Source organism: Osmerus eperlanus, chromosome 13 (assembly GCF_963692335.1).
Source record: "Osmerus eperlanus chromosome 13, fOsmEpe2.1, whole genome shotgun sequence".
Taxonomy (NCBI): domain Eukaryota; kingdom Metazoa; phylum Chordata; class Actinopteri; order Osmeriformes; family Osmeridae; genus Osmerus; species Osmerus eperlanus.
The window spans coordinates 4,285,595-4,297,982 of NC_085030.1; the positions used below are offsets into that span (position 1 = coordinate 4,285,595).

Here is a 12,388-nt window from a genome sequence, read left to right on the forward strand (position 1 = left end):
CCTCCTGAGTCGCCGGATGGTGGTCCAGAACCTTTTCGAAGCCGTTCGGAAGTCATTCTCCATGGCCTCGCCGAACTCCTCCCACGCCCGGGTTTTTGCGACCGCTAAAGCCGCATTCCGCTTGGCCTGCCGGTACACATCAGCTGCCTCTGGAGTCCTACCAGCCAACAAAGTCCGATAGGCCTCCTTCTTCAGCTTGACGGCTTCCCTCACCTCCGGCGTCCACCACCGGGTCCGAGGGTTGCCGCCGCGACATGCACCGACCGCCTTGCGTCCGCAGCTCCGGTCAGCCGCCTCAACAATGGAGGCCCGGAACATGGCCCATTCGGACTCAATGTCCCCGGCCTCCCCCGAGACATGATCGAAGCTCTCCCGGAGGTGGGAGTTGAAGCTCCTTCTGACAGGGGATTCTGCCAGCCGTTCCCAGCAGACCCTCACATTACGTTTGGGCCTGCCAGGCCTGACCGGCGTCTTCCCCCACCATCGTAGCGTCGAGGCGAGGCCGACTATATCTAGCCGGAACTTCTTTACCTCGCGCACCAGCTCCGGCTCCTTTCCCGCCAGCGAGGTGACGTTCCACGTCCCTAGAGCTAGCTTCTGCAGCCGAGGATCGGACCGCCAAGGCCCCCGCCTTCGGCCGCCGCCCGTCTCGCACTGCACCCGACTCCCATGACCCCTCCTGCGGATGGTGAGCCCACTGGAAGGGGGTCCCACGTTGTCTCTTCGGGCTGTGCCCGACCAGGCCCCATGGGAAAAGGCCCGGCCACCAGGCGCTCGCCATCGAGCCCCACCCCCGGGCTTGGCTCCAGGGGGGGGCCCCGGTGACCCGCTTCCGGGCAGGGGCAACTGAGAACCATTGTTAGTTTTCTTCATGGTAGTTTTTTTTGAGCCACGCTTTGTCTGATCCTTCGCCTGGAACCTGTTTGCCTTGGGTGACCCTACCAGGGGCATAAAGCCCCCGACAACATAGCTTCCAGGATCATTAGGACACGCAAACCCCTCCACCGCGGTAAGGTGGTGACTCAGGGAGGGGATGGTCGGATACATTTTTTTAAATTGAAAGTAGTTTGTTCTGTGGACGGATTAAAAAAACAAAACAAACAAATGGTATGAATCCATTTTTTCTGAAGGTAATTGTTCTTTATTGTTTTGTAAAATGAGGGATTATCATCCACGTGCTGGATGATGACTTCATGAGTCATGAAAGAAAAACTAAATTGAATGATGCAATTATGCGGATGTTGAAGGTGAAGTCACCAGGTCCAGACATTTACATTTAGTCATTTAACAGACGCTCTTTTCCAGAGCGACTTACAGTAAGTACAGGGACATTCCCTCCAAGGCAAGTAGGGTGAAGTGCCTTGCCCAAGGACACAACGTCATTTGGCACAGCCAGGAATCGAACTGGCGACCTTCAGATTACTAGCCCGATTCCCTAACCGCTCAGCCACCTGACTCCCCAGACGGTTTAACTGTGTTACGTGGAGTGGGGGGTAAGACCCAAACGCAGGAGATGTAGCCTGTCATAGCATGTCAAACAAGGTTTTATTTTTGAAACAGGACACCAAGTAGAAGTGTAGATACTAGGGTTTAAAAATACTTCTGTAGAAGTTGAAGTATCAACTCTTAGCTTTTTACTCAAGTAAAAGTATAAAAGTAGTGGTTTCAAAACTACTTAAAGTATAAAAGTAAAAGTAGTAATGTAAGGGGAAAAAAATGCCATTAAGGACAAAAGCTTAGGCCGCGCCACAGGGGCCTATAATGCACGACCCCACCTCCCCAAAAAACATTTTTTCTAAAGGCTATAATGACTATAATGTTATATTGAAATGTTAATGTTGAAGAATTTGGGCTGCACCTGTTTATGCCCATTGAAAATGAATGCATTTTAGTACAATGCAAATACATTAAAGAACCATGACACATCAGAATCAGAATGGGATTTATTCGCCATGAAAGTTTGCACAGACAAGGAATTTGCTTTGGCAGGAAGGTGCATACAATAAACATATACCTAAAATTTAAATATGTGGACTATCTATACTAAGGGTACATAAACTAGCAGTACTAAGTGGGATTAGAATAGAATTAAATATACAATAAAATATAAGTTGCCGTAAATTACAATATAAAAATAAAAATATTACAAAAAATACAAATGTACAAGATACTATTTTGTAATGCAGTGCAAAAAGCAGTGTGTTTTAAGCAAGAAGGCTACTTAGCATTAACATGTGTTTCATGGAGCGGAAGATATGATGACTAGTTGCCTATAAGTATTGTAATGGTGCAAAAAGTCAAACTTCAGAGGCATGTTATCAATAGCTTTTATTCAAATTAGACGGCAAGTTTTTGAAAGCCATTAGCTCGTGGTACTTGGGTGCGCAGAGCTTGCAGCGCATTCGAAAGGAGTTGTTTTTGCATCCAACCATTTCGGAAAAAAAATCCTGGTACGGCCAGGGATGTAAAAGGGTTGGCTGCAGAGGCGATTTTAGACTCTTTTTAGGGTGCTTAAGCAAAGATAAAAATAATAATAAAAAATAATAAAAATTGAATTATTATGAATTATTATAATCTTAAATAAGTTTTAATGCTCTAACATAAGAGTTTGCAAACCTGTCTGTTAGTGACTGATGACAAACAATTACAGGTTCAAAGGGCTTTAAACAGGTTTAATATCCAGTGTCGCCATGCACCTTTAAGAAGAGGAGAAGACATAGGTAGTTAATTTCATACGCAGATGTCACATTCTCATTGGGGGCTGAGCCCCCCTAATGGTCTGCTCCTAGAATCACCCCTGGTTGGCTGGTCTTCCTGACTACCAACCTCCTCGCTGGTGCTTGGGACATTTCGCTCAAGTTCTCTTGAGTCTCTGCCACGGACATCTATGTAGGCTACATACTAGGTTGTTCGCAAATGAGCCGACTAATAGTGAACTTCTTGTTGGTGAAAGTCGGGAGCTGGCTCGCATATCTGACGAGCCGACTCTATTAAAAATATATAGCCTATCAGGGGCGGTTCTACACGGGGGCCTACAGGGGCCAGTGCCCCTGTAAAAATGTCCCTGGCCCCCCCTGAGCTGCCTGAAGAAAAAAAAAAAAAAACGTTTACACGTTTTTCTTCTTCTAGTAGTCATCATGAAACGAGGAAGGGACATTGCAGCCTTTTTTGCCCCAGTAAATAAAAAAGTTAGAGAAACATATCAAGGTATTGGGAGAGCTGAGGAGCTGGAAGAGGGAGAGCTAGAGCCGTTTGTATGATTTTAATGTAAAGCAAAATTAAAGTATTTGATGTTTAAATATCATTTGTTTCTGTCACAGATGCCAGTTGGCCAGCCTTGTTGTTTTAGTTGGGTTTTGACCATCGTTTGCTGTGGTGTTTTCATATTGGTTGCTTTGGTATTTTTATATTGTTTGCTGTGATTGTGTGCATGGTGTTGTGTGTGCTGTTCGACAACAAGGACGGGGGGAGGGAACTCCCCAGCTGACAGAGGCGCAGCCCATCACCCCTAAACGACTCAACTGATTGGTTGGCCAATGAGAGGAACTCCTACAAAAAGGAGCGGGGACTGAACAGAAGGAGGATTCTACGGGGACACACGCAAGAGCACAGAGAAGCGACAGAAGCACAGAATTCCGCTGCTCCCATTCAGACTCCGGAGGCACAACCACGGCTCGTCCGCTGAACGTAAAGGGAAGTACCTGAATCTCTCCTACACAATTACTTGTCACTGTGCGAATCAAGAGTAGCCAATTATTATCGTTGTCCAGGCAGGCCTACGCACTGCAAGCGGTGGTCTAAGGGAAGAAAGGAGCGGTACTGCGCGGAGCCGACAGCGTTCCTAGACCGGAGTGGACATACGCCAAAGTAGCCGTAGGCTATGAGACATTTTCTGGTTTTAAAGGACAGAGACATTGTGCTTTTAGTGTTGGACATTTTATCCTTGCTTATATTATTAAAAACCTATTTTCTGCATCTGTCTCTCGGCTGTGTGACTGTAGCCCAAGGATAACACCTGCTTTTTAACCGTGTCACTAGTGTGACATTTCCGTTTTTTTATGTGCCCCTCTGATTAAACACTGCCCCCCCCTTGGCCCCCCCAGTAAAAGAACAACAACAAAATAATTATATAGGCCTAAAGGTGCACACACATTCGATTATCTGATCAGCCTCACATTCTGTTCCTGTCAATCATACACGTGGTGTCAACCAATTCTACTGCATGAGGGAGGGCCGAGCCAACTCAAACACACACAGTCAGACGAGTAGTCGAAACTCGGAGGAGAGCCATAACAAATCCATTTTTAAAGACATTATGGTTAAGGTATGATTTCATTTAATAGGCTAATTTAATTCGAATAATTTTCACAGCTATCATAGTCAAAGTCATATTTAAAACATTTATTTTGTAAAGAGCCGTTTGGGAGCCAAAAGAGCCGGCTCTTTTCAGTGAGCTGAGTCAAACGAGCCGGCTCACGAAAAAGAGCCGGAATGCCCATCACTACTACATACATCTGCTATTTCCTTTTTTCTCTTTTTTTGAACGATGACAAGCCGGAATGAAAACAAACAAGTATTTGTACTTCGTTACTTGACACCACTGAATACAAGGGGGCACGGCTGTGGCCGTGACACTGTCAAATTCTATACCTTTTTTGGGGTTGACATCAGACTGCTGCTTTACAGTGCCTTACTGGAATGAATTTCATTGGGACATCCATCTCCTACAATGAAGTGGGGATTTATCACCTTAACCCTTGTGTTATCTTCGGGTCATTCTGACCCATCAGTCATTGTGACCCACCGTCGTATTGCGACAAATTTACCTCCTACAAAAACAAAGTGAAGCATTTTCTTTTAACTGTCGGGCTGTCTCAGACCCCCTACATTGCAATGGTTAAAAGAAAATAATTGTTATTTGTTTTTGTATTGGGTAAAATTGGGTAAACACAACGGTGGTTCGTTATGAACCTTTGGGTCATGTGACCCGAAGGCAGCACAAGGGTTAATCACCAAACCCAATAAATATTAACTTCTGCTGGACCCTTGTGACCTATTATTTGTCACTCCCTGTTTGTTTACTCAGTTATTTTCATTTTTTATGGAGGAATAAAACCCACTAGTATATTAAAAGGTCACAGCTTGTAAAAGAGTATGGTAATGGTGGTGCTAAAGCCATTTTTTTGAATCACTAGTCGGTACTTTTAAGATAAACTGGTTAAAATCCAGTTTGTTACAGTCAGATTCCATGTGGTTCCATATTCCAAGGTCTTTGTTCAACCATCTTGGAGGTCTAGACCTTCTTTTAAAATGCGTTTTCGAGATAAACAAACTCCCCATCAAGCTATCTAATTTCCATAAACAGGCTCTCCAGTTTGGGAAAAAGATTTTTACTCATAATTCTTCTCCTCATGGCTCAACATGTGGAACAATAGGTCACAATTGGTCACAATTAATAGAAAATCAGTATTCGAGTACAAATGGTTTGAGAAAGGTATTGTGTTTGTCACTGATTTATTATATAGGTATGGTAACTTATTGTGTTATTCAGACTTAGTTAAAAAAATTGCTTTAAATTCCTGTCATCGAAGGTTTACTAAGATTTGTAAAGTGATCCCTATATCATTGATCCAGCTAATGAGAGTAACCTTAATGTATACAAATGTTAAGGCTGTATTACCAAAACTTGTTATTGATTGTTGTGACTTGTATGAAAGGAAATGTAATAATACGTTTATTTGTACTGTTTTGAAATCTAGTGTTTCATGACTACTACAGAGGTGTACATGCACAAGTCCCAGAGTCTATAACCTTATCTACTGTGGAAAAAGCATTTTCAAAATGTATCAGGTGGCCGGTTTTCTCAAGGTTAAGGAAACAAATTTTAAAGTAATTCATAAGATGTATCCTACAGCTATGTTTCTGAACAAGAGATTTAAATTTGAAATGTTTTTAAAGATCTACGATATTCCAACCTTGGATACTTTTCAAATTCTTTTTTTTTAATGGAAAACTTGCATAGTTCTGTATCTGATATAAATATTATTAGGCTTTTGGGTAAATACCATATCCATTGTAGTAAATGGAAAAACAGTAAGCACACCTTTACTTGGTTTTTAAAGGATTTCAAATTGTTTTATAATTATAGTCTTATGCTTGTCTAGCAGGATTGCTAGACAAGCAGCGACCTTTCAAAATTGTTATTATTTTGAATAGTGATATTTTACTAGGATTGTGATGTCTTTGGATGTAAAACTTTGTATGCCTGTTTTGAATTTATTTCCTTTTATTTCCCTCTAGTACACCCTTTGTTATTTACTTTTCTACTTCACTCATCCTCTACGAGAAGTTGTATGTTTGTTTTTTGCACAATTGTAGTTTCCAATTGTTTCCATAGAAATGAACGGTGGGGGGCAGGGTCCAAGGACCAAAATCATCTCAGCTGATAGGCTAGCAAACCGTGCGCTTGCTTTATTTGAGCCCTTATATACAGACTCTATGGTTGGAGTGAGTTTGTGAGTGAGTGAGTCAGCCTGCTGCTAAGCTCGTGATTGGACAGTGCAGTTAGGTAGTTTCCTCTCTAGTAAGAAGTCATTATTATTGTTGAACAACTTTTCTAAACAATACTATACAATGGAAATATATATATATATATATATATATATATATATTTATAACTGTGTTGTGATCAGAGGGATTGGTAATAGTATTTTGAGCCCTTGCACTGAATCATTTACCATGTGACATCAAGTAAGTCTGTGAGGGTTCAGGGTTTAGGGTTAAGGGATTGGGCCTAAAGTTGGGAATCACTGAACTAGACCATTCCTGAGAAATGTTTAACATCAATACAGGGCTCTCAAGTCTCACGCATTCGCTGTGACTTAAGGGTTAACTTGTCCGCAGGCCTACGGAGGTAAGTTTTCTTCCGAGTTGAGAGCTGTCTCGAGTTATACAGAGTGTAATGCCACCTATCAGCCAGAAACACAAGCACAAACATCGGAAACACCAGCACAAACTTGAGATCCCTGAAGGCCAGTATTAAACAAAAAAAATGCTCCTAATCCTCACTGATTTACAAACGACCAAGTAGGAAACAAATAAGAAAAAAGGGACAGCTAAAAACTTGAATTCACTATAATCTGATGCTAATCTCAGCGCTCGAACACAAACGGCCTACATTCAGAAATGTAAGCGAACGTGAACTAGTGTGGATACTAGGGATACTAGTGAAGACCAAATACTGTAGAAGTAGCACTATTTAATCGCACAAAACAACGGTAACAGATAAAACCTATTATGAGACAATATATTTGATATCAGTAGGCTACTTTCATAATCATGCACTATATATTTTCTACTTTTTTTACTGAAAAACAACAGTGATAGGTATTAGCGCTTAGTTTTATTGTTTTTCAGAGGTAGACAAAGAAGCTAAGTCATCTTTATAATAATATATTAAAGTCAAAAACAACACACAAAGTTAGAATAGTTTCTATATGGGACACTGAGTTGTCCAATAATATATGAGGTCAGAAAGGCCTGGCAAGACAACCATGACCGGCAGCACCAGGGCTATAAGGCAAGCAGGTAGATATGTATATATGCAGTTAGGTTCACAGAAGTGACCACTCACTGGTGTGAATACTCACAGTACAAAATATTGGATAATCCACTCGAGCACAAAAAATAGATAAAAAGGCACAAATTCTCAGAGAATAAAAATATAAAAGTGGAAAATATAAATGTATCAAAACTGGAGATGGTGATTTAGCTTGCACATATCCTCAACTCAACAAAGTAGAATCCTTGAAGGTGCCCACATATGCTTAAACAATAAATGAATGATAAAATAATGAATACTTATCCATAGAATTAGGCCACATAACAGACGTGTGACCAGACAAGAAAATAACTAAATGTGGTATGGTCACACCAAATCCAGTATTTTCTTTTACAGGAAATTCAGTTTGTCAGAGTTGTAGACATCTGCAGAGGAGGAAGGGTCTGAGCTGGACAAGGGGTCAGTGTGGTGGTTTAATGTCTGAGGAAGCTTGAACTGAGTCTCAAAATCCGAAGAGAAGCAGTCGAAACCCAGAGAGAACGAAGGAGGATCCAGTCCTGTGGAGGTGGACACCTGAACAGAGAAAGATAAGAGAGGGAACATGAAACAAGGGGTCAAACTGTGTGGATGGCTTGCATAACACACATACAAGTGCATGGGGTGACTTTAGATACCTGAGTGTGGGGGTCATCCTTAAGGGTCGGCGTGTCATTGGATTGGTTTTGACACATGCCAAAGAGAGAGAGGAAATTATCCATCAGGTTTAGGTAAATAAACAAACATGAATGTTCGTGGAGTGAATAAGGATCGATGTGCAGAAGGGAAAAGGATATTATCAGTGACCACCTACCGATGGATTGGGGGGAGGAGGAGTGGGCTGGTACGTTGGGCCGGAGGGTGCTGCGGGGGATATTGTGACGACCGGTTCACTAGCATAACTCTGAAAATTTGGGGGTCTGGGGTGACTTGGGCCTGAGGGTTGACTGGTCATGCGACAGGTTTCCTGTGAAATGTACACCAACATGAACAAGAGAGAAAACCAACATGTTTAGCAAACTAGCTAGGAACCAAATGACTGGTGCTTTGCCTTCTTCCCTTGCCACTTCCCTCATTGACTAGAACACTTAACTTACGTCTTGGTGGACCACGACCTGCCCCGACGCGGAAGCAGAGGCGTTTCGTTTGGAGGCGTTCCTCTTACAGCAGCACTTCCTCACACAACAACAGATACCCACCAGGATAACGACTGAAACTCCCACATAAATGTAAGTCACCACAGGAATAAGAGCTGAAAGACAGGGAATGAAAAAATTACTTAGGGTACAATATTGTAGCTTTTTAAAATATCAAAACATCCATGACCTAATCTCAAAAACATGGTTTTGTGTGTGGATGCAAATGACAGGACAAAAACTGCTGGTATCTTTTACACACAGATTAATCTGTATTGCCACTTACGTTTTACCTTCAGCCAAACTACTAAAGCCAAGTTGTTGTCCTGGTCTCTGAGCTCAAACTTGCCAGAATCCTGGTTCTCTAAATCGTCAATTTTAAAAGCAAAATTTGATCTTCGACCCAGTATCTGAACCTTGTAATTGATGGGTTTGCCATACACCACTCTTCCCTTTTTAATCAAAAGTATGGCCTCTGTTTCCCCTTCCGGAAAAAAGTTGAGGTTGTACTCGTCAGAGTCCAGGGCGAAATTGATGACGATATTCTCATCACTGTCCACAGTGTGCCACTCAACATGTTCTGAGAGAGAAGAGAAACTCAGCATGAGAAAATGTTGAGTAAGAGACGATAGGATAAGAAAAACAACACACGGTATACCGTATGATGACCAACATTTACCAGACAGTAACAGTGCATACGGTCACATACGTTTTGGGAAGTGAGAGCAATAGGGCAAAGCCTACAATCTGAGACCCTCACCTTTCACTTCCAGCTTTCTTCTGGACAGAATCCGCCCATCGCTGTTTCTGAAGGTATAGTGGCCCTGATGCTTTTGGGTGACACGCGTTACCACCCATGAGTGGCCTATCATCACCCCAATGCCCTCTGTGCCAGCCTGGTTGTTTGTTTGATTCCAGAGTACCACAGACTTAGAGGAAGAGTCTAAAGGCAGGAAGTCTAAGGTAGAAGCTTGATTGACAACAGTCTGCAAGAACCTAGAACCGTAAGTCAATTCTACTTTGGAAGAACAATCTGAAAAACAGAGGAAGCAATAAGGGTGAATGCGAGACTTCTTAAAAGCATCCAAACTATTAATGAAGACATTTACAGCAACTGACAGCAGATGTGGTCATAATGTTGGGAAAAACCTCATTGGCTTCCCATGAACAAAACGAAGTTTCAATGTGGCTGTAATAAATGCAGGTCCTCTCACCAGTAACTTCCAGTCTGAGGAGATCAAATGTAATGCCATCGTCATACATAACAGAGAAAATCCCATTGTCCTCTTCTGTTACATCTGGTATTCTCAAGGTCAAGACGGTGACTTTGTAACGTGGGTCTTTTAGCTAATGGGAATAATTACAATTATTTAAAATTTTGCATTGAGAGCACATCTTCATACAATGTCCCAGAAGCATGACAACAATATGGAAAATATAGGGAAATACATGGAATCATAATGTTGGTTTTTCAGTAAACAGGTAATCTTGCTTGCACCAGACTTTGCAAAATGAGATAGAGATCAGTGGGTATAGAACTGGTTGTTTTCTCAGACAAAAGAATTGTCTTCCCATTGTTTCCTACCAGAGAAAGCCTGGGAGGACAAATAATAAATTCCATTGAAATAGCTTCTAGGTAAGCCATGGATCTGCAGTGAGTAGTGTAAGATCACTGTTCATAAGTCATGCAAGTCACTAACTGAGATTTTCACAGGAAAAGGTTAAGGCACAAATGTTTTGCTGTCCAGGTCTTCACACAGTTTGCCATCAAGAAGTTAATCCAACACTGCTCACCTTCAATTTGTCTAACACCAGTGTATTGGGTGATCCCCGAGGGTATGATGGCTTGAAGAACAGCTTGGTAATTATGAAATAGGATTCGTAATTTGATGGAAAAACATAGTCCGTGCCATAACAGACGCGGGCAGTCTCCAAGTCAGCACCTGATATAGATAAGAAATTGTAATGCAAAAGGGGCTCAACAATTTCATTTCCTGTAGAAAAATTGGGGATCTGACAAACCCTGTAGCTAGCGTTGTCAGTTTAGTAGCCAACTGTCATAACTCACCAGCACAGCAACATAATAAGACACTAAGCAGAAAGCGTACCCAGACAAACATGATCCGAAACAATTACATTAACAAACAACAAGACTAGTCTGTGACGATATTTATCCAACGTGGGGTCTATTAGCTAGAAATCTGGTAGCTCATGCCGAACTAGTTTAGCGACTTCTCATGCACTAGCGTTACTGAGGATAGTACAGTAGCAGAGCCTGTATAAGGAGAGCCTGGCAACTCCCTATTAAGCCCCATTATACCGAATTTTGTTGCAGTTCCACAAGAGTTTCACTGGGAGTGATCGCGGTCGAGTGCAGAATGAATGGGAGTCTATGGAGCTAAACGGCTAAATTGGTCTCTTTCACCTGATTGTCGTTGAGATATCTCAGATTTTATTGTAGTTTTTATATGTTCACATGGATTATATGTCTATAATTGAATGAACGAGTACTTATGTCCTTTCGATTTCTTACAGGGTGAGTCGTTGTTGCCCATAACACGCTAGCATTCTGCTAATGAATGCTGATTGGTTAGTGAAGGACTGACTACGACCCGAGATCCCGCTTGATGGTATCCGAAGTGGATTCAGAATGTTAGAGCATTGGCAACATTAGCAACAACATTAGCAAGCCAAAACTCTTTCTAGCATGTGTATTGACAGAAAGAGCCTAACCTGTCAGCTGTGTTGTCGATGGCTCGAGAGAAAAAAGGAAGTGACCAGAGCTTGCCGTAAAGCAGTATGTCTGGCCGTACAATGTATATTTGGGTGTGCTCAAGCCTTCGGCGAGAGCACAACCTTTGTTCTCTCACATATATATTATTATTGGGTGTGCTCAAGCCTTCGGCGAGAGCACAACTTTTGTTCTCTCACATATATATTATTATTATATATTTTTTTATTTCTTTTTGCCCCCCTAAAACTCAGTCAATATTTGGCCTACATAGACAACGTAGGTGTCAAAAGTTTCGTCTTGGTAGCGATTGAGTTGCTTGTATTGAAATTTACGTTCCGTTGCATGGTTTGGGCTTAAGTTAAGTTTTTGTGGCGAAAAGTGAAGCTAACGGTGGCTAATTTGCTAGCCACAGTCACTGAAGTTACTAACGTCACTACGTCACTAACGTCACGAAAACACGCGTGACTACCTTTGGCAGAACATTCGTTTCGCATCTGTTAACTTGGGGGATAGCTAGGCTAACTATAGCTTTACTGCAAGGCAGCTGCAGAAACGCCACAAGCAAAGAGGCCAGGGTGATAACTATTTACTCATTTTACTTTGTGATATGACACACAATTGTGATGTGTAATGTACAGTATAAGCTGATATTATTAAGGAAGTACATCTACTTTCGGAAACAGTAGTCTACTATTTCACTGAAGTATTAGCATCATGACATTAGCCTGTGTTGCCCGGGCAACACATACTACAGTGGTCTATGATGTAGCGTTATCTGTTTTCAATCGTTAAAATAAACATTCCTCACATATACATTTTCGTTGTAGGATTTATTCTGACATTAGTAAACGATTTGTTGGTGAAATTACCGTGGTTTCAAACCAGTGTAGCTCACTGCAACGCTGTAGCTTATGCGAGACA

At 41.9% G+C, this 12,388-nt stretch overlaps 2 protein-coding genes across 3 annotated transcripts in view; both read right to left on the reverse strand.

The window, feature by feature from the left end:
- The window catches only part of LOC134032618 (uncharacterized), a 30,404-nt gene that overhangs the window by 8,383 nt on the left and 9,633 nt on the right, over positions 1-12,388 (reverse strand). Inside the window, exon 8 of one of the 2 annotated variants that reach the window (XR_009932038.1) lies at positions 7,250-7,753. The exons of the other annotated variant lie outside the window; for it this stretch is intronic. The gene's annotated coding sequence lies outside the window, so the exon portion shown is untranslated. Of the gene's footprint in view, positions 1-7,249; positions 7,754-12,388 lie in introns of those variants that run through there. 2 annotated transcript variants of the gene reach the window in all.
- On the reverse strand, positions 7,749-10,963 carry LOC134032613 (uncharacterized). The gene is made up of 9 exons (XM_062476626.1): positions 10,802-10,963; positions 10,528-10,676; positions 9,948-10,080; positions 9,494-9,766; positions 9,020-9,313; positions 8,695-8,849; positions 8,412-8,564; positions 8,236-8,253; positions 7,749-8,134 (listed from the first exon to the last, which is right to left on the reverse strand). Exons 1-9 carry the CDS (start codon positions 10,851-10,853, stop codon positions 7,952-7,954), a joined length of 1,410 nt encoding a protein of 469 aa, XP_062332610.1. The 5' UTR covers positions 10,854-10,963; the 3' UTR covers positions 7,749-7,951.

Excerpts from the sequence above, each read along its gene's own strand:
- LOC134032613 (XM_062476626.1), bottom strand. The coding sequence starts at position 10,853 with ATGTTTGTCTGGGTACGCTTTCTGCTTAGTGTCTTATTATGTTGCTGT. Across the intron at positions 10,677-10,801 it reads CTTATTATGTTGCTGTGCTG|GTGCTGACTTGGAGACTGCC; the intron begins GTGAGTTATGAC and ends TATCTATATCAG. Across the intron at positions 10,081-10,527 it reads TGGTGTTAGACAAATTGAAG|CTAAAAGACCCACGTTACAA; the intron begins GTGAGCAGTGTT and ends TATTCCCATTAG.